This window comes from Serinus canaria, chromosome 1 (assembly GCF_022539315.1).
Source record: "Serinus canaria isolate serCan28SL12 chromosome 1, serCan2020, whole genome shotgun sequence".
Taxonomy (NCBI): domain Eukaryota; kingdom Metazoa; phylum Chordata; class Aves; order Passeriformes; family Fringillidae; genus Serinus; species Serinus canaria.
In genome coordinates this window covers 41,325,164-41,347,204 of record NC_066313.1, presented here as the reverse complement: position 1 = coordinate 41,347,204, position 22,041 = coordinate 41,325,164, and the positions used below count along the sequence as shown (strand labels likewise).

The 22,041-nt window shown below is 44.2% G+C and overlaps 1 protein-coding gene across 1 annotated transcript; it reads left to right on the top strand.

Annotated features, from left to right (window-relative positions):
- Nucleotides 1-8,320: 8,320 nt before the first annotated feature.
- LOC103812528 (vitelline membrane outer layer protein 1-like) lies at nucleotides 8,321-10,011 on the top strand. Its single transcript, XM_009085599.1, has 3 exons — nucleotides 8,321-8,488; nucleotides 8,948-9,045; nucleotides 9,726-10,011. The coding sequence occupies exons 1-3, from the start codon at nucleotides 8,321-8,323 to the stop codon at nucleotides 10,009-10,011; spliced, it is 552 nt and encodes a 183-aa protein (XP_009083847.1).
- The last annotated feature ends 12,030 nt before the right edge of the window (nucleotides 10,012-22,041 follow it).

Genomic DNA, 22,041 nt, shown 5'->3' with positions numbered 1-22,041 from the left:
CACTGCTGGCAGCAAAGAAGGCTTTTACCTGTAGTACAAATCCAGTGCATCCACTAAAGTGATAGTGGGGATTTCCCCTGGTTTCCCAAGGGTCTCATCCTTGGGAGCAGGGATGACAAAAATGTGCTTTGTGCTCCTGCTCCCTGGAAGCAACAGGAGAAAAGGAGACCAAGCCCCTGGGTGAGCTCTGGCCTGGTGGCAGCACAGCCACTGCTCCTTGACAGAGCTGAGCAGGTCTGCAGTGCCCTGTCCTGGCTGTCACTGACCCCGGGCTCTGCAAGGGTGAGCAGCTTCAGAGCAGCCTTTTCCATCAGCAGCTTCCCTCTGCTCCCTCCACTGCCTGGCAGCCCTAATGGGGAGCCCTGTGGAGGGCTTCCAGCTGTTCTGAAGAGAGGGGTGGAACCTGGGGTAACCCCAAATGAACAGAGGATTAAGTACTTGGTGAACAAAATCTTCTGCCAAGGAATGTTCCTGCGCTTGTGACACCTGGAGTGTTGCACACAGGCAGCTCCTAGAGGCAAGGCAAGCACAGTTTCCCTGCAAGCAGAGTATTGCTGCATTTTCCTCCTCTGGAGGAAATAAAAAGTCACAAAGTTTTATCTGAGCTCAAAAGAAAAGTGCCCATAGCATAGCAAATAGCAGAGAGGGGGAGATTTTTCATCAAGGCACTCAGTTTTTTTCCCCTGAAATAAGAAAGCAAGCAAGAGCCCCGGAGAGAAGCTGAAGGAGCAGGTGTGTTTGCTCAGGCAGTGGCACACCAGCAGCCAGGGACACCCAGACCTGCTGTTTGAGGGCAGCCCACACAAACCTGAGGTAGTGAAGAGAACCACTGAGAAAGGGCTTTGGCCTGCAGGTGATGCCATAAAGAGAGTGAAAAGAAGCTCTCTGCTTTCTCCTCTCCTTCTGCTATTCCTAAGGTCCTTCCTTAAGGGGGCAGGGACCACCCTGAAAGCACTCTGGTGTTCCCCCAGCCCTTGTGCTCAACGAGAGGGTCTCTCCCCTGTCCAGTATGATATGGGGGGTGAGCACTGGGAGGAGAGATGGACACAGCAGTGGCAGGGCTTCAAGGACATGCCAAAACCAGCATGCCTGGCAAGTGAATTTAGGCAGACTCTTTGGAGCAGTGAGATAATGAAGCAGAGCCCAGCATGGCCATGATGAGTCTTCCAAAAGAAGGAGCTCTTGTGGCTGTCTGAAATCCTGCCTGTGGCAGCAAAGAGAGGGAAAGAGTTGGGTGGGCTTCCTGTAGGAGACCTGCTTGTGGGCAAGGCCCTGTACAGATCAGCTGCAGTGGCAGCCTTTGGTGGGGACCAAACAATATTAAACTTGCTATGGAATTTAACCCTTCCTAATTACATGCATATAAATTTACAAACACGAATAAAGATGAGGTGTCATTGCATGCACCTATGCTCTCTGTGAAGTTTCAGGACAGGTGATTTTTAGGCTGGTCAGCCAGCCAATAGAAGCCTGAGTCTCCAATGGCCTGGGCCAGCTCTTACTGCTCAAATTATATGAGATAACTATGTAACTGATTGCCTATTTCCATTGTAATTATATAATTATTTATACTTTGAGGGCTACAGGCCAGCTGTAGGACACCACAGTGACACCACAGTGCCTAAACTTGTGCTGTGTGCTTGTCTGTTCAACTTCAGGTTCAGGCCTTTCTTAGAAGGAGACTTTTGCAATATTGTAAAATGTCAAAATTTCAGCGACAGGTGTTTGTGGAACAACGTCAAGTCTGGCACTGTATCCATCACATGAATTCCCTCTCCACATAACTTTGTCATCTCTAATTGGCATGAACGTTGAATGCAACAAAAAAAATTTTTCCCCTCTTCAGATGAGCCTTGGCAGCAAATGCATTAATTGGATTCTCATTCCATCCCTGCTAGGTAAACTCCAGCCCTGAGCAGGGAAGGAGTACTGCTGCAACAAGGGTTGCACACCTTCACCTGCCTTGGTGCTGGACAGAAAGGAGACACACAGCCTTCCCTGTTCCTGAAATCTGCCTGAGCTGTACACAGGCAGTGTAGCTTCAGAAATTCCCAAATAAAATACAGAGGGGCCAGAAATCGGACATGGGGAGTGTGGAAGAAAACAGGCGTACATTAAATAGGAGGTAGGAGCTGGGGGTGAGGGAAAATCATTGCCTTTTCCAGGATGGTGAATGCTGCCTTGGGCATCTCTGTCACAGCCCCCTTGGTGGTTCAAGGTCGATTATTTCACTTACTCATAAATGAATTCCTCATCACTGATTGTTTGAATTGTTTGCAATGAGGCACTGTGGTCTCAAGTTTAGACCAGTGTTTTCTACAAGCAGTTGTATCTTTGCCTTGAATTATTATATCCAATGTTATACTCAAAACTTTGAATTATACTCAAAGAAATCTAGCACTCACAGTAAATGGGTGCTTCTGTCTTTAGTCTGTGCACCTTGGTGCCTGGACTATTGCTGCAGAAATGTCACTCCCTTGTTTCACAAGGGAAAGTAATGTTGGTGGAGTCCTTGGATACCTCGGTGAAGAACACTATGGAAACTCACCAAGCAAGCAGGACCTTTCTAGATCAGGGTTTTAACAGAGTGTAAATAATAAATGGATCATGCCCTGAACAGCTACCATTGTTTGTGGGTGGTGACCAATTCTTGCTCTTGACGGCTGTGATGGAAGTTGGGTGAAGGACCTGGGTCTGGATCAGTGTGTTTGCAGGAGCTGAAGTCAAGCATGCAGCAGGTTCAAAACCACAGCAGAAATGCATGTTCATAACTCAGCAGGACTAGCCTTCATGTTTCCACTCCAGACAACTCCCAGGTACGGGATATCTTGGGTTAACCTGTGCCTAACCAGTGTTTCCCCCATATTCATCTGTTCCTGACAGAGAGCCCAGAGCAACCCCTTGGCAAAGCTGCTGAAACTGTGGCAGGACCAGGGCTGCCTCCCAAGTCATCACTTTTTCTTGATTTGAAGGATGATAATTGAAGATCCAAGCTTTTAAGGCACTGCAAGATCAAGTGCAGAAAGGTTCATTGACACTTGGTGAACTTTAGGAATATGAATGAAGTCCAGAACATTAATGCAGCCTTTAAAGGCTTTTGCAGCATGAATTCTGGAGGAGGGTAGCTAACTATAGACAACAGGGTTTGTTCCACAGTAAATTCCCTGGATCAGTATGACTGTCTGTGAAGAGTTCTTGTGGGAGACAAAAGATTCTTGCTTGAGTTTTTTCCCAAAGTGCCAACATTCAGACTGCATGGCCAGCAGTAATTGCACATGCTAGTTCCCAATGACCACCATTTATTTCTACCTTGCTCTGGACTGGAAGAGGATTGTAATTCCATGTATGGATTTCCTGGAAGAATATGGACTCTCCTCCATGGATGATGGCCTCAAGACATAGGAGGCATAGTCTACACCATCATGTTGCATGGCTCTGGGCATGGATCAGGGTGTAATCAATCTGCTCTTTATCAGCATGCAGCTCAGAGTGATGGCTGAAGTATTTTCAAACAACACCTGAATTGCCTTAGGAGATAAAAAATGTTGACATAGGAAAAAGATACTTGCATATATTAAACATTTTCATACATTTTGATGCCAAAAAAAGACACGCCCTCTTTCTTTTCATCCTCCCCTTCACCTGTGGTTCAGGATCTGTTAATAAATTCCTTTATTTTTTAAATAAAGGGAACTTTGAATGATCTGGTACACAAATATTCAGCTTTATTTTCAGAGCTTTTTGCAGTTTCGTTGTCTTTCTTTCTGTCTTTCTTTCGTTCTTTCTTTCTTTATTCATTAGTTCTTTCTTAGTTCTTTCGTCTTTCTGTTGCTTCTTCTTTCTTTCTTTCTTTCTTTTCTGTCTTTCTTCTGTCTTATGTCTGTTCCTTCTTTCTGCGTTCTTCTTACTTCGTGCTTGCTTTCTTTCGTTTCTTTATTTCTTCTTCTTTCTGTCTGTCTTTCTTCGCTTCCTTTCTTCTTTCTTCCTTTCTTCCTTTCTTCCTTTCTTCCTTTCTTCTTTCTTCCTTTCTTCTTTCCTTCTTTCTTTCTTTCTTCTTTTCCTTCTTTCTTATTTCTTTCTCTCTTCTTCTTTTCTTTCTTTCCAACCCTCAGTAGAGCTTAGTCTATTTTTTTTCTTGAGCCTCAGTTTCAAGGGGGTGGAACAACCCTGTGGCTGTAGTTAAGGATAGGTTTCCTGAGAACTTTTCCCATTGAATTTTCAGAATAAGTTGCTGAAGTTTTCATACATGAAGTGATCTTTAGCTGAAGACTTGCAGTGGGTGTAAATTGGCATTTGGTCTCTGGCTGTCATTGAATTTGCACTGCAGGAAGGTCTGCCTCTCCATTTCTTTGTGGGGTTTTTTGCTAATTAGCAATTTGAATCAATAGTAAGAATATTGAAAGCCTGTAAAAACACATATCAAGCCATGTCCCACAGGAGACAATTCTAGGTCTAAAATTACTCAATACTTGTATTTATTTTATTGCACAGTAGAATAGAGAGTTTGCTTCTTAAATTTATAGACTGTAATTGCTGCTTTAAAAACAAATAAAATATGCTCAGCCTAGTAGATAACTGTGTAAATTTTCAAGGTAAGGTTTTATATGAAAGCTGGGGGTTGTGGGACCAAGGTAGGCAAGTGGGAAACCACCTGAAAACAACTTCATGAGAATGAGAGCACCACCTCTACATGTAGGTCAGCTTTACATCCCCTAATTTCACTAATGTGAAATTATCTCCCCTTATGTCTGAGAAATGGCTAAACTTTTGTTATTTGCTTTAAAGCTTCTCTCTCTGCTCATGCATCTAAAAAATCCCAGCTCTTGTCTCATTTCTGATATCTCTCATATTTTTTCCTGCCATTCAATTTTCTATTAATCTGAGTCAATTTAGCAAATGAGAAAATGAAGACCAGATAGCACATAATTTGATTAATCATTTTCTCTTAAACATTTACCCATTTTACTGAAAACTAAATTCTCCTTCAGCGCTACCATTTTTAGCCTGCAAAAGCCTAAACAGGGTTTGAGGTTATAAGATTAGTTCAGATGGATTGTGCCTGGCTGTAGTCAGTGGTGATGAACAGATGATTTCAGGGAGAGGTTCATGTGAAGATATCTGCTCCTCTCTATTGTCGTCATGTTGTCTCTCAGCAGCTATGAAGGGACCCCACTGCAATTATTTCAGATGGAGACATCTGAAATAAAAATCTGTGTTCTTTCAGAATCTCACCTCTTCTTTCTAAATAATGCAACCCTTTGCTAATTCATATTTTCATGGAATAGAATAGATTCTTTATTGCCCTTTTACGTTTTTTTGGCAGTAGGTGTGGTTCCTGGGTTTGCTGATGTACCATTTCCATGAGATAGTGTGTCTTTTGCAGGGTGCAGTTAGCTGTGGAGTGTCTTATCCACATCCCAAGCTGCAGGTGAGGAAGCTTTGGCAGAGCCAGGCTGTGTGATTTACAATGGATTTCTACCCAATTGCAATGGTCAGCTTTGGCATTGGAGATGATCAGGAATGTGGCTACTGAGAGCTGATGGGTGGCAACCAGTGCCTTGGTAACAGTGTGGGAGGAGTGTAAAATGGCCCAGAGCCCGCAGAAGCACACAGTCATTCAGTCAACACCATCACCCTCTATTTATTTGACTTCTCCTTTAGGGAATGCTGTTTACTTCCCCTCCCATTTGGAGCACCTGCTGCCTTCAACCCTTCCTACAGCTCACTCAAAAGACTCCAGCATCTCAAATGATCTCCATCCTTTGGGCAGCAGCATGAATATGAGAAACTGAGAATATGAGAAGGACAACACAACACTGCCAAATAAGTTTCTATTGCTAATTGTGTGGTTTTTTCAGGGGTAAAAATCAGAAATTAATGAATTTTCAAGAGCAGCTAATACATAATTTTTTCAATATCATCATAAAATAAGCAAATAATGCATGGTATGTTTCTGTATGTTATAGATTATAATTTTTCCACGTTCCATATAGATTTTAAATATGTCATAACATCACAATAATAATTTTATAAAATCAATATACTGATTAGTATTATGTTAATCTGTTTATGAAAAAAAATTAGAAGTTTTTATAAAAGCTGAAAAGTAGCGGCAAAATTTTTATGCTCCTCTGCCTGCAAAAATAATTGTATTAAGCTGGATGAATAATGAAAGGATGAAATACCCTGTATCATCATCTTTTTGCTGTAGTCATGTTTCATTAATCAAATTCATCAGTTTTCCAATTTTCTTTAAAACTGTTCTGACATTTTCAAGGATATTAAAATACAGGAGAAGGAGCAAGAAAGCAGGATGGCTGTGTCAGGAAGAGATCTGGATCTCACCATGGTAGACTTTTATTGATTTTGGTAGTCTGTGTAAGCTGATGTTTGGAAACTGGTTGGGGCATCCAAGCAAAAATTTGCTCTGCTAAGTGGTAGCAAAATCAGAGTCTGCTCTGCAGGTGTTAAGTGCTGTCTAAGCCATGAACTGTGAAATCAAGTCCAAGGCATCTCAGCCCAGGTCACAGCTGTTTGGTTATAAATGGGAAAATGATCCTTCCCAGGTCCTGGATAATCGTTCTCCAGTAGTTCTCCTCTTGGGCTTGAGTTTTCTCCTGGACCTGTGAATTCTGCATGGGAGTCATTTCTCATGGCCAAATCCCTGAAGGAAGGTGGCCTCACCTCCTGCCTCATCCTGCTCCCCTGGACACCCTGGGCTCACTGTGCCCCAGGATCCTCCTCTGACAATGAGAAAAGGCAGGAATCTTATGATTTGAGCAGAGTCTGAGGGGGGAAGGTGCATCCTGCCAGGCTGTGGACCTGCATCACTGCTGCTAGAGGTGAAGTGATCAAGGGTGGTTGTTTAGGGCCAGCAAAGGAGAAATGAGAGGGAATTCTGCTCCTTTTGTAGCCTTAACCAGGTCCCAGCCATTTCCTTCTGACTCCTTCTGCTCCTTTCCATCCATTTGCTGCCAAGGGCAGGTCTGAGTGTCCTCAGCTACCACTGTGTGACCCTGCCTGAACAAACACACCTGGTTTTGCCAGATGTGATTGCACAGTCCTTGTGGGAAAAAAACACCTCTCCTCTGGATTTTGACATCCCTTTGGAGAAATAAAACAAAATATCTGGTTTAAAAAGGAAATCAGGTTGTGCTTTCATCACGTGCTGTGCTCTTTGAGTGCCTTTCACTGAAAGGATCATCCAACTTCCATCACCTTAATTTGCATATATTGCCACCTGTACAGACCACTGACAAGTGTAAGGGGAATGCAGAGTCAAGAATAGGAAAAACAACATCACCTTTTAGTGGGACAGGAACAGACAGAGCAGAACAGGAATTGGAAGAAAAACTTAGAAGATGGGAATTCTTTGTCTTCTGTTAGTTCAAGGTTTGGCACCTCATCTTGCTTTAAGATCCTGAGGATAAGGATACTTCTCTAAAATGTATTCTCTCTTCTTTGCCTATTGAACTGAGTGAAAGCTTCTGCCAGATGCTGAAAGACCAGCCAAGGGCCCTCTGAAGCATTGGTTAACTCTTTGTTAAGGGAATCTCAGCTCCAGGGCTTTGAATTCACCTCTCTCTGCATTGTGGCACCTTCAAAGACGGTGCCTGCAGGCTCAGGATTGCCTTTCTACTTTTCCCCAGTGGCACTTAGCCCTGAGAATCCCTATGGGCATCCCAGCATATCTGACTTTGGTTAAGCTTGCTGCAAAAGCAAAGCATACAGTTCTCTATTAAGATTAAAAAAGCTGTTGAAAAGAAGGATATTAAAACCATAAATTACCTAGTTTGTTGAGATTCCCAGGAGTCCTATTCAGCAGAAGGTATTGGGAGACACAGGCCTTGAGTTTACTTTTTGTTCCAGACCCTGTCCCTTATATTTCTTCATCTAGTCTGACCTTCTTTGCCAAATAGCAAGGGGTAAAATGGTTATGGCAGTTACTCTCAGAAGACAAACATTCCCATGGCCAAATATCTGCACAGCCAGAAGAAGAAATCAATATTAATTGATTAATCAATTGATGTCTTCTACCATGAGCACAGCAAGGAGCACACAGGTGTTCCCATAGCCCTTCAGTGGTGGTGGATACACCCATGGCCACAGTATCTGCTGCATGTCAGCTGCTGAGCTCCCTGAGGATCTCCTCATGGGTCCTGTGAGCAGGTCAGCAAGTGCTGTGTCACTGCCTGGGTGGAAACTATTGTTCCAGTGGTGTTTGTCAATGGACTGGTAGGGAAAGGCAAGCAGCCTTGGGAGGGTATAAATTCCCCAGTCCATACACCAGCTGTCCTTCAGCAGAAGCAGAGCACGAGAGATGAAGTTCCTCGTGCCAGCTGCACTCATCCTGCCCCTCCTGTCCCCCCCAGGGGCAGGGCTGCGGGATTTCACCTCTGTCCTCTCTGTGCCCAACGGAGGCCACTGGGGCCAGTGGGGCAGCCGGCAGTTCTGCCATCACGGCTATGCCAATGGATTCGCCCTGAAGGTAAAATTCTCTCCATTCCCTACCGTCCCCTGTCCCTAAGGATTTTCTGCAGATATTTCCTCTTCTTGAGTATGATACTCTGCACATAAAGCTATGAGTCTACTGGCAAGTGTTGCCACTGCAGCTACAGCAGAAAAGTCAGCATGTGGCTGATTTTGCTGGGAGAAGTCATGTGGATGTGAAAATCTGGATTGTGGGAGAGAGGCATCCACCAGCAGCGTCTCTCCTGAGACTTTGCCTTACCTGTTGGGTCAGAAATAGCTGTAAAACACAAAGAACATGTTACAAGGGTTAGGTGGTTTCCCAGTGACAGCTGCCTTTTCCAGTGTGCTTTCCAAGACATTTTCTCTTCCCCATTAGAGAAAGGAGGGGGGACTGTTTACAACAGGCATGTAAAGGACTTTTCTTGGGTCCTTTGCCCTTGCCTTTACCTCTGTCCCTGTGTGATTTCCATTGCAGGTGGAGCCTGACCAGCTTGGAAGCGATGACACGGCTCTGAATGGCATACGCCTGCTTTGTCAGGATGACTCAATATCCATTGAGTCCTTGGTGGGGGAGTAAGTGACACTGTGGTTTCTCTCCTGTTTGTCATGCACCAGCTCACAAAACACCCATGGGTGTCACCATTTGCAGGGGTCTCTTCTCTCTGACTGGCTGTATACATGGTGCTGTAGGACAGTGAATTAAAACAAGTGGTTAGGGGTTGTTTTCCATTTATTTTGAGGGTTATTAAACAGGGTTACCTCACTTTACTACTTTTTGTTTGCCCTTGGGTTTTCTGCAGAGCACTCTGAACACCTGAAGTATGGTCCCAGGGTCAGAGTCTTTCTTTGGAGGGGTTTCTAACCATGCATTTAGAAACTGCCAGGTCCAAGCCCTGGCCATGCTGCAGGGAACAGTACTGCACCTCTGGCTGCTCTCCTGGCTGCCTGCTGTGGACCTGTCACATATGTCAGGGATGCATCATAAAACCCACGCTCAGGCTGCCCTCAGAGTTTCCACCAGAACCATAATTATCCGATCTCAGGCTTCCTGGTGTTTTTCTGATGAGATATCAATGAAGAGAAAAGTACATCTTTGGAAGGCAAGGAAAACAAAAGGAGAAAGTAAGGGGCCCCTGACTGCAGCAGGATGCTGTGTCAGAGAAGTGTTAAGCTTCAGAGCAGCATGACAAGCAGAAGGAGAATTTCCCAGAAGCTCACAGAGCCCAGACATTTTTCCATTTGCTTTTTCACAGATGGGGTTCCTGGACCAGCTTCCAAGTTTGCCCTGGAGGCTACCTGATCTCCTTTTCACTGAGGACAGAGAAGTCCCAAAGAGCAGGTGATGACACAGCAGCCAACAACATCCAGTTCAGATGCTCAGATGAAGCTGTGCTGGTAGGTGATGGACTGTCGTGGGGCAGCTTTGGCCCCTGGACCAACAGCTGCAAGATCTGTGGTCTCCAGACCAAGGTAGAGCCCCCACAGGGACTTCAGGACGACACAGCACTCAATGATGTGAAGTTCTTCTGCTGCAAATGAGCACTTGCTCCACCTTCCTCACTGCCTACACATCCCATATCCCACAGCAAGGGAAGTATCAGCAAGGCTTTGCTCTAGCTTTATCCTGGGACATGCCTGTGATGTTTTCACTGCTTGCATCTGGCTGTTCCGGCCAATGCCTTCGATGATGATGTCTTTTACAGCTGCTGCTCAGTTAGCATAGCCAAATCATTGCATCATGTACTGCTGGAAGGTTGCTGTGAAAATGCTCAATCTCTAGCAACTGCTCAGAGCTGACAGATTTCTCAACTGTCTTTTTCTCTGACTGGCCAGTTTCTTTGAGGTTTGGTCTGCCCATTTTTCTCTTATTTTAAGTAATACTTGATCTGTAGATGTGACAAAGAGGGAAGAATGGGTATTGGAGTCTATTTGAAGCTTCTGACCAAAGCCAAAATGAGTACTGAGAGACAAGCAGGGTGAAACAGAATTCTGGGTGGGCTCATGAGAAGCAGCAAAGGTTTGCTGTCATTTCCCACTCCTAGCTTGAATTGCCTCAAGATTTGTGCATGCTTTTTGCAAGCAATCTGTTAGTTCCTGCCTTAGGAAACACGGCTAGAAAGTGTGTTTACACTGTGCATTCATCTGTGTGGCACTGAACGGCCTGGGTGGGTTGTAGCTCCCCTGGCCTCCCCAGCTGCTCCTTTGCAGAGAGCTCTGCTGGCTCACCTGGCTGCTCGTGCAAAGCATTTTCATGGGACTTGGATCTTCTTTGTTGCCTCTGGGCTTCATGCTTTAAATAGAATCCAAACTAAAAATAAACTCTATGTCATTCCTCCATTTTTTTATGCTCCAATTTGCTGGGTAAGCTGGAAGTTATTACATTGTCCTGATATGCTAGATGTAAAGAATTTACTCTCAGTTCAGGGAAAAATTAAGTTTGGAGATCATTATCATGTTCTATCAAGCCACCAAGCCTCACTGGCAAGAGCTTGAGAAGACTTGCTGTCTCTCTGAGCACCTTCCAGGGAGTGCAGCTGTTGCTTTTTCCTCAAAGCAATGCAATATGCATCTTTGTGTGCTTGAAAAAGGTAGGGACAAAATGCTGATATTCTCCAAGTGACTGCTGGGGTTGGCCTGTGGGATGTTGTGTCTGGGACCACAGCCACGTGCAGCAGCACAGAGCTGATGGTGGAGGTTCCTTCTGCCAGTTCACATCCTCTCCTTAGCACACACACACATCACCACTCTGGCTCTTCAGGCATACAAATTTTTCTTACTGTTGCTTGCCTCAAAAAGTACTCTAATAATAACTGTATTTCCTTCCACTGAAGCACTTCAGCAAAGCTTCCATAGCCCAAGAAGAATCTCAGAAAAATTCTTACATTTGAATGATTTTATTTAAAAAAAATTAATATGAAATTTTCTAATCAGATCTTCTGCTGCAGATTTTCATAGTTCTGATTTGTTTAATCTCAGGATTACACTCATTTCTTAACATTTGGTATTTCTAAATGATCCTTTAAGTGCTTTCTCTCTTCCTCTTGATTGCAGACATTTTAAGTGTGAAAATTCTGTATTAAAGAAATGCTTACTTTGTAAAACCAGCCCAGTCATCACTTGAAATACTGATAATTACCTTCAAGGAACTGTTTTGTAGCTTTCATCTCAATTTAGGAGTTTCTGAAAGAATCCTTATTTATCATATATTCAGCTCTCTCTAAACATATAAATCCCTAAGCTCTAGCAATTAGCCAAAAAAAAAAAAGCAAAACAAACTCCCCCATGCCAAAAAAAAACCCCAACAAAAACAAACAACCCCAAAATCACAACCTTTTCTTAACAAGGGGAACCAAACTAAACTAAAGGTAAATTCTGATGCTTCCACAGTCAGCTGGAGTTAGCAGTATCCTCACCATATCTTAACTTCCAAAATTACTATTTTCAGTCCCCCACAAGAGGACATATTTTAGTTTGTGTCTAGTTACTTGGCTTTCATTTTCCTGTGAAACAGGAATAATTTCAGCTTGCAGGCTGACATCCTGTATAATTAGTGAGGCAATATTTGGGGACATAAAAGTAAAAATAGCTGCACTGATCTAAGCAAAACAGGCTTAATTTGATGGAAGTGAGCAGGGATCGTGGTGACACGATTATCTGCATCATCTTCCAAAGCCTGGGGAATCCCCTTGCTGAGGCAGAGGCTGCTCCATCCCTTCACAGAGGTCTTAGGGGGCCAGCTGCTGGTCACCTTCCACCAGAGCATGTTGGACAAGCAGAAACCATCAAGTGTTAATACTGTAACACTCTGGGATCAGTGTCACCAGCAAATCTGGCTACAGGACATTCCAAGTGCTTTAGTTTTAGCATGTGAATAAGTCGTGGTTTTTTAAAAGATATACTGAGTGAACCTAGCTCGTGTGTGCAGCCAGTTATGTGGGGGAAAAATGGTCAGGTAGTTCATCATCTCCATAGAGAGAAGGTTTCTAAGAGAGTTAATTTTTGGAATGACCAATGCCACTGAGCTGAAGTGCTTGAAAGAAGGAATGGCATTTCTTTTAAGTGACTTGTTCAAGAAGCAGTATCTGTTTCTTAAAGATGTGTATGCACATGTAAATGTAGATGATGGAAAACTGGAGCTTCATGTTGTGCATTTCTTCTCCAGAGGGTAATTCAGGCTGGAAGTGTCTGATCATCTGCTCTTTCTTTGCAAATGAATTATTCAGTTAAATTTTGAGGTTTCACTGTGGGAAGAATTGTTCAGAGTGCCAGCAAAGCTGACCTTCTATGCTTTCCTGTTATGCCAGGTGTAACACAGCTTCCTAATAGAGTGTGAATAGACACTCCAAATGAGAGTTATTACAGGAAATGTTTGAAAAACAGAATACCATCTCCTCCTCACATACTTTCTCATGTACTTATCAGCAACTTGAAAATCGAATGGTTATTTTTTTATCATCTGAATATTGATCAACCAGCTGGGTCTCTTCTGATGGTCCACTTGCAAAACATGGGTCATACACAAACTAGAAAGTAGGTCTCAGGCATTTACTTCACTCAGAGTGGAGAAATCACTCTTATACCAGAAATGAAGGCAGAAAACCATCATCTAAGTGTGCTGGAGCTGCTGTGGCTGAAAATGTGCATAGCTGGAATCTGTGAGCGGCTGCATCTGCGTGACTCAAAAAAGTGACTGTGTGTCTCTGGCACATCTACAAGTCAGGAATATGTTGCTAAAGAGCTAACACCTAGTCCCTGTGGAACATTGGTGGGACTACTGGCAACACCAAGGACCAAGCAAGAATTATCCCCAAATCTATTGATAACCTGGCAATTTTGGATCTGGAGCATGAGTAGGCTTGGGGAAGGCAAGGAGGAGTTTTCCACTGATCCATGCATACATGGTACAGCTCCCAGGGAGACTGGCAGAAGCAGCAGGCCTGGAGATTTCCCAAGGTGATTTTTAAAAGCCAATTCTATTGAATAAGACTGAATAAGACTGAGACCAGACCTGCTGTTAGCAGTGCTCCAGTGAACCAAGCTTTGAGTCTGCCTCTGAGAAAGATGACCATAGAAATCCTAGCCTTTATGGCCATATCGTTCCTGTTGCACAAGGAAAACAAATATTCCATCAAAAGTGCTCAGAGGCTTAAGTTAGTTTTTGTGAGATGCAGAGGAAACACCTGAAGGTGCTTTAGCTACTTTTCATTGATGATATGATACATGATGAGTGCACCATGCAGCTCACACTCAGCCTGTCATAGTCAGCAAGTTTTCCATACCCTGAAAACCAATCCTAATTAACAAGTGTGATTGCCTATGAAGAAACAACTAAAAACATTTGGTTTTGCATTTACTGAGTATAATTGTTTGGAAATGTTGTTACAGAATGTGAGGAGCAGAGAACATTAACCAATGGATCATGAAAAGAAAATACATCGGGACTCTGGAGAGGTGGAAGGATGGAATTCTGGGTTCCATGCTCCCTCACAACACTGTGGGCATGCCTGTGTCCCACAGGACTGAGTATCCATGGTATTGAGCTTGAACCCTTGCTTTTTGTCTGAGGAGTTGTTGCGTGGTTTGTACCTGCCTGCTCTGTCTTCATCTCTGCAGAAAGGGAGCCTTCCCAAGGCAGTCCAGGCTCCAGCAAGTAATATTAGAAGCTGTTTTCCTGGCAAGAAGAAGAAGTAGCTGGCTCAGTGAAAGCTGGGGAAATGCATGAGCTGTCTGGCAATGCATAAACACGATTAGCAGCAAGGCAGCAACACCAGATTTATATAAAACATATTGCTCCTGGGCAGATAGTGTAGAATCTTAGAGACTTTTGCATTTGGTGTTTCCTGAGCTTTCATGTTCTACTGGAGCAAAGCTAGGTGACATCAGTCACCTCATAACCCCTTCCAACACAGACTCTGTACTTGCTAAGCTTGCCAATGCTTGGTGGCTTTGGCAAGTGGCCACCTAGCTGGATGACATTTGGCTCCACTAGCACCTGGGCCTCTCCAACAGAGAGGCTTTTTTGGAATCCCCAACTGAGATCTCTTTTTGATCACTCAAAACCAGCTCAGCAGTAGCAATGGGGTAGTGGTAGTTTGGTGCACTTCTTAATGAAGATAAACCAGCAAAAGGGACACCAACGACCGCCTTAGTGCTGTGTAGGAATGGAAAAAATTACAGTGCCACAGGAACACGTGCAGGAGTTTATTAATTCAGTTTGTGAAAAAGAGCATTTTCAGAGGGGACAGGACAGTATGAGAAGTCAGGTTACTGTGGGAGTCATTTCAGGATCAGGTCCTGAAGAGGCCCAAGACATTCCCTTTGTGTTTCTGCTGTTCTCTTTCTCAGGGGGAGCATTCTGCCCCTGTCCATGGATGACTTAGAAGTCCAGGCACAAAACTGTGCACCACTGCTTCATTGAAATCCAGAAAGGGCCACTTTTACCCTAAAGGAGTCTCTTCATGCATTCAAAAATAATTTAACCAATTTCACTTTTGCAAGTAGTAGAAGTAGATTAAAAGATTAATTCCCCAATCTGATGTTGTGCCTAGAATGACCTTCAATCCTTGTACCAATTTTTTTAATGTCAGTGAAATTTTTATAGTGAGATAACCAAAAGTAATTTAAAAAGCAACTTTCTGTCTCAGCTTTTGCCACTTATCAAATAAGACCACATTTAGTAATTCTAGTTTATTGCTATAGAATCTACAACATGGCTAGAAGTGCTGTCAATTGAAAACATGAAATAGATTCTAAAAGTTGATTTGAACATGTTCTTTTCTGAGGAGAAAAAACAAAAATACATTTTTCTCCTGTTAGCAACAGTGTTTGTACTTCACTGTGAGAGCAACTTCTGTGTGCTTGCTGGGCAAGAGAGCAGTGTCAAGGGCACAAAGCTTTTCTACTTTTAAAGGACACTTTCATCTCAGGAAAAGCACTACCTAAATGAAGAAAATATAATTTCTATGTCTAGGTTTTTTCAAACAAATATCTGGGAACTCATCAGTGTTTATGGAAAAAACATAACTGGGTTTTCTCCTCTGGGTCATGCTAGTGAAGTTGCACATCTCTGAAGTAAGGGAGAAGTAAGGAAGACATAAACTTAGGAATCATTACTGTATAAACAACCTGATGAAAAATTTCCTTTCAAGTCCAACCAAATGACTGCAACTTTCCATGTGAGATTATAACACCCAAGCTAAGGTGCTAAGTAGTTATCCAGCAGTACCTGCTGACTCTCACTCCTATTAGAGGTGTAAGAAATCCACTGGTGTCCTCCTGGGCTTTAAAGCCCAGCTGGAAGTTTATCAATGGGTTACCTCAGAGGTGGCTCACCTTGAATGAGATACAGTGCCACACTCTTGCTTGTTAAGCAGGCTTTTATATAAGTGTTATGGTTTCCATAGAAACATAACTAAATCTTTCCTCCAGCATAATCCCCAAAAGCTTTCACAGACCTGGAAAATACACAGTGAACAGTCAAATCATTTTTTGTGCTGACAAAAAGAATGCCACACTTGTCACCCAGTCAAGTTTCTCACATGGGGCAAAATAACTTTAAATCCCACACAGCAGAATTGCCTTGCAGCATTCAGACATTTTATGGAATCCCATTTCCCTGAGAGTTCAGCTTTAAAAAGCTCTAGAGAAACCTTACAGAACTGTGTGAGCTATAGGTGGGAAAGACCTTAATTGTCTTCCCAAGCATGTTGGTGAGTGCAAGACCCACGAGAACAGAAACAATAATTATGCTGATGATCTCTCCTCCAGGCCTGTATTGCTTTCAGTTGTACATTTTCAAGTGTTCTTCATGGCAAGTTTTAAATGTTCTCCTTCATAGCTGGGACTGCCAGCATGCAGCAGGGATTCTCTGGGCAGAAGGATTTCCCCCAACAGTCTGTTTCCTCTTGTGCAGTTTCACTTCTCTTAGCAGTTTGGGACCCCATTCACTTTTCTAGGACGTGGCTGAAGACTTCCTTTACCTTGGAGAAAAGGAGGCTCAGGAGGGACCTTATTGCTCTCTGAAAGGAGCTTGTAGCCAAGTAGGGATCAGCCATTTCTCCCAGGCAGTCAGGGACAGGACAAGAGGAAATGCCCTCAGTTTGTGCCAGGGGATGTTCAGGTTGAAGGTCAGGAAGAATTTTTTCCAAAGGGGGGTCAGGCACTGGAACAGGCTACCCAGGGAGGTGGTGGAGTCACCAGCCCTGGAAGTGTTCAAGAAATGACTGGACGTGGCACTTAGCCCTGTGGTTATTTGGATGATGGTGTTTGAGCAAAGGTTGGACTTGATGAACTTGGAGGTCTTTTCCAACCTTAGTGATTCTGCTAATTCACTAGGAGGATGACTTCTTACAGATCTGTGTTTAACCCTGCCTGCTCTTTTAGTGTCTTCAAGAATGTGAGCAGAGCAAGTTGAAATAAAATCTGGACAAAACTATAATGATTCATCTAATTAACTCTCTATGAAGTTATTTATTTTTTATAAAGTTTAAATTCATTTAAGCAACTGAACAGAAGTTTAATGCAGGTGCATGGATAGTTTTGTCACTTTCAACACTTAAAATTAAACAGAGGCAGGTGTTGGGCTGAATTTGCTTGCTAGAATTATTTATTATGAATGACAGACATATGAACTGCAGTGCCCTCAGGTGGAACTTACCTGAGTGAATATGGACACCTGTAATTTATAGTCCATCAGTGACAATGTCCTTGTCTTCTGCTTCTGTTATGGAAATGGGTCTGATGTTCAGCAATAACCTAACCCTATTTAAAGGGTAAAATGCAGTTCTTGCAGCTTGTAGTTGGGTTATACAATCCAGGCAGAGAAAGAAAAATCTTCCAAGGACCTGATTCAGGGCTGCTGGCTGTGGATGACCAGTTAGTATTAATGGCAACTGATGGCTTGGTCACAGCCCCCCAGACACTGGGGCTCTGTGCACACAGTCCCTTCTGCAAAGCAGATGGCCTGTCCACAGGGTATCGAGGGCTGGACACTAAATTCCCAGACTCTGCATCGTCTCCACTTCATGTGGGAGCATGGAACAGTTGTCAGCTCTCATTACATCCCTGTCAGTGAACTCAGTGCCTTCCCAGCTGGGCTAAAGCAGGACTGGCTGGTGGAGACCCAAGGAATGACAGCTGCTCTGGGGACTCTCTGCTTCCATGGGGCAAAATCCCTGCCAGTTCACTGTCTGTCCTGCTTTCCTTGGGGCAGAGCAGACAGGGAGAAGGGCTGTCCCTTTCATGCTCCTGGCATGGGGAGAGAAGGAGGGGGTGGACAGCTCTTGTTAGAGAGGGGTGACACCTCAGGACCCTCATCCTGGGGGTGACACCCAGCTCATGAGGACTCTGCAAAATGGGAGTGAGCAGGGCTTCAGAGGGGACACAAACACTGTCTTGAGAAACTGCTGTGAGATGAGCTATTGTTTCATGTCCCCATACTTACCTCCAAGAGTTACTTCCTGAAATTTTGGGGTTTTATTTTTTTTCAATCAACTAATTTAAACTGTAGTTCAAGATAGTTTAATTTTAGAAAGTCCCAGGCAGGTTGGCAGTTCATACAGATTTGCTCTGGCAAGGCCAGGGTATCCTAGGAGCTTGTTGGGAACTCTACAGGGATGATCTACACATCTCTGCCAGGGTTATGTTCCAGTCAAACTGTTGAACCTCCAGGCAAAGGGACTGAGGGAGGAGCTGAACCCACTACACAGCATTAGGTAGGATGAAGGGAAACTGTCCCTTGAGGCAAGACCACAAGCCCTTTGTTGCATGGAGGGAGGGATGGTAAAAGGAATCTCTGAACAAGCAGAGGATGAGGATTCCTGTGGTGGGACTGGTTGGATGCTGGCGAGCTATTGCAGCAGGAGAAAGGCTCCTTCACCACCTGTGCAGGGCCTCAGCAGGTGAGACCAGAGGCTGTGTTGGGGTAGGAGCCTAAGCTGGTTGAGCCTGGTCTGTACTCTGGAGCAGTGTGAGCCTCTGAAGTGGTGCTTGCCAGCTGAGCTGCAGGTATCAGAAGGTAGCTGTGGGTAGCACTGTTAGATGTGTTATGTGCATTGCCACTGTGAGAAACCATCCTGTTCTCAAATAGCCTAGAGTCAATCAATACAGGAAAAACATGGACAGGCAATGTGGGTAGTGAGGCAGTGTCTTTGATGATGTCCAAAAAATCAGTGGGAGCAATGATGGCAAAAAAGCTGCAGGAAAACCAGGAATGAAGAGGCAATCATAGTTTAAACTCCTCTTCCCAAGGAGACCTCTGGTCTTTTTGCACAGATATTTATAGTATGCAGTCTGCATTATAATTGTCCTTTGAGGGACTAAGTTTCATGAGATGAATAAAGAACAGTAATACAAAGAAGTAATTTAATTAGAGCATTATTTCATACAATAACATGACAAGTGTCCTGTTTCCATTCGCCCTGGAAGCTGTGTCCTTGATGTCAGCACTGACAGTACAGGAGCAGCATCAAACTGGGGGTGATATGGAGAGCCAGGCTCTCTGCTGTGCTGGGATGGATGCACCAGCTAGGAATGGCACTGCCTGACAGCACCACCTCTGGGTGCAGGCAAATGCAGCCACAGCCACGGATTTTGATGGCTTTGTGATATGTCTAATGAAAAATGGGTCTCTGAGACATGTTCTTATGAACCTTTCTCCCAATTTCTGCTAGAGACCATGAAATAACAGGAGCCACTGTCATGTAGGATATGTACACCAATTAAACAAGGAACAGAAAGCTCAGCAGGATAGAAAGTGCTTCTCTAGCATTACTTCAAGTGCATGCCACCTCCTGGGAATATGAGAGAAAGGAAAAAGCATCACAAAACTCTACAAGCAGAAGTTAAATCCTTACTAAAGACCAGAGGCATGCACATGCCAATGTGACCCTTTCAAGTTTTAGAGCTACCTAAGAAGATAAAGCTATCAATCAGGTAAGCTGCAAGTCAGATCTCATGGCTGATCCAAATGGCCAAAGCTGGATGCCAATTGTATCTGAAGTGAGGCAATGCCACCAGCTCTCCCAAGACATAGCACGGCAGAGACATTCCAAATCTGGTGAGGAGTCCTAGTCAGATTTTTCAGATCTGAAAAGAGTGGAGCAACAAGGGAAAATCTTGATCCACCTTAGGAGGAAAGTTCACTGTCCCTAAGACAGAACAGACCTGCAGCACTTGTCAGCTTCCTTAAAAACCCTAGACACACTGGGGACACACCCCTAACATATCATAGCACACTTCCAGAATGCTAAGGATGCATACTTTCCTTCTTTGTAGCAACATTAACCACAAAGAAGTCCAATTTCTGCTTAGATTAAAGGACGAAGGCCCCTAGGAATCCAGCATCTTGGGAAAGAACTGTTTAGAGCCACATAACAGCAGCTTAGATGACTATTTGATGTTGCAGTCTGAAGTGAATATTGCTTTTATGGCCAAATTTTGATTTGGCACCGAGTGCCTCTTTGCTAAATGCCTGTGAGCCAAGGACCACTTTGAGTTAGAGCTTGATTTGGGGATGTTTTAAAGCCTGGATACTTTTTCTGGACTTCTACGGAGGAGAAGTAGAGCTCTTTCCATGAATTCTTTCCAGTCACCATGAGGGTACCAAGTACTTTTTCTTGCAGACCCTGAGAATCGCCTCCAAGTTATCTCCAAAAGAAGTACTGGTTGGTTTATTCCCAGTCCTTTTAAGCACTTACCTATCACTGGAGTTTGAGATATGCCATCCATGTGCTCACTCACCCTGCACCCTCTTTACTCTGTCTCTCGGAGCCCTGGATCATGCAGATGATGGCTGTGTGCCAATACAGGCAGAAATCCAGCTGTTAGCCACCCCGTGGAGCACTGAGGCCATAAGACTCATCTGAACTCACCAAGGTACAGCAAAAGCAAAAGGCCTCCAAAGGAAGAAGTCTCCTTCTGCATGCTGTTGCAGGGAAGGAGGAGAACGCACTGTTGGGAAGGGCAGGACACCTCCTGAAAACCTGCCTTACCTGCAGGAGCATCTCTGTGACATCTTGGCTCTGCCAGGTTGTTGCCTTCACCCCGACTATGTGGCATTTTGAGGAGAGGAGCATTGAAACCCTGATGGCAACAGCTGTCCCCTTGTGAGCTGACCCATTTGTCAGCAGCAGCTCTGACTAGAGAGCACACTTGTGACCTGTGAGCTGCCTCGTCAGTGTGCAAACACCAGCTGTCTATATGGACAGAAGAAAAGCAGCAAACACCTAACTTCCCAGCCCAGAGTGTGATTCCTCTCTGCTGTGATTCCAGCTAGGGCTGGGAGATTGTGAAAGAGGATGTGCAAACAGTGTTCTTCAAAATCCCTGACCTGTCTTGAAGTGGTTTGCTGTGTTTTAGCTGATAGCATGAGCCACATGCTATCACAGACCATATACATGGTCTGTGCATGACCCCTGCAGCAGCCATCCTGCTGGGCTCACCAGCTGGACAATAGCAGGGAAGTGCTGCAGCAGTTTCTCCCCAATATTGTGTATTATACTGTGTACAGCCACACTGTGTGCAGGGGATTCCCATCAGGGATGGCGTGCTGCAGATTGCTACGGCTGTCTGTCAATACACAGCTCTTCTGCAGAAGGATGCTGATGTGAAATAGGCCTGTAAGATGGGGCTGCAGGAAAAAAGTTGAAGGAATGCAAATTGTATGGAAATGTGTGATTTGGATGTGATGAGGCTCGATAAGCACTAGGCAAGGATTTTATAGACTGTGCTCTACGCTCAGCTCTGCAAAATGCACTGTCACTTACATGTCATTAACACACTGGGTGCTCTTTCCGTGCTTCACTTCTCACCTCTTTCTCCCTTAACTGAGGTTCCATCTTCTCTTCTGGCCATTCCAGCCAAAAATGATAGCAAGGGAGGTCTGCATTAACACTTGGCATCTGCTGTTGGTCTCCACTGAGTGTACAACCGGGTCCCAGCCCCTCTCCTGGTCCTCCAGACAGCTCTGGCTGCTGAAGCACACTGGTGCTCTCCTCTCCTGTCCTACTGCAGGGCTGCTGCTCTTCACCTTTGCTCTCCTGCACACCGAGGCCAGCAGTAAAATCCCTGCCATAGGTCAGATATCAAGGCATGGCCCCAATATCAAAGGTTGAAGATGTGGAGCAACCAAAACCTTTGGGAATACTCTGTCTGCATTTCACAGCCCTGCTCCTCACTTGCTGGTGTTTTACCAGACATTATTCTGTCCAGGAATTGTAATAGCATGTAGGAATATGTGTCCTTTAACAGCTCAAACTTTAATTTTTCTTAGTAAACAATTGTGGTAATCTTGTTTTAAGTTAAATATTTGTCTCAAAGAGCTTAACTGAACAAATATAGCAAAATCTTACGAGAAAGCTGGGAGAGAATCTTTACAAGGGCATGTAGTGAGAGGACAACAAGCAATAGATTGAAAGTTAAAGAGGGTAGGTTTAGATTAGATCTCTCCACTATGAAGGTGGCAGTCATCTAAGCCAGGATCTTCTGCTGTCCTTTCAATCCCTGAAGGTGCTTTTGTGGAGGGGCATGCTGCAGCCTAAAGCATGGGCTTTATAAAGGATGCAGAAAGGC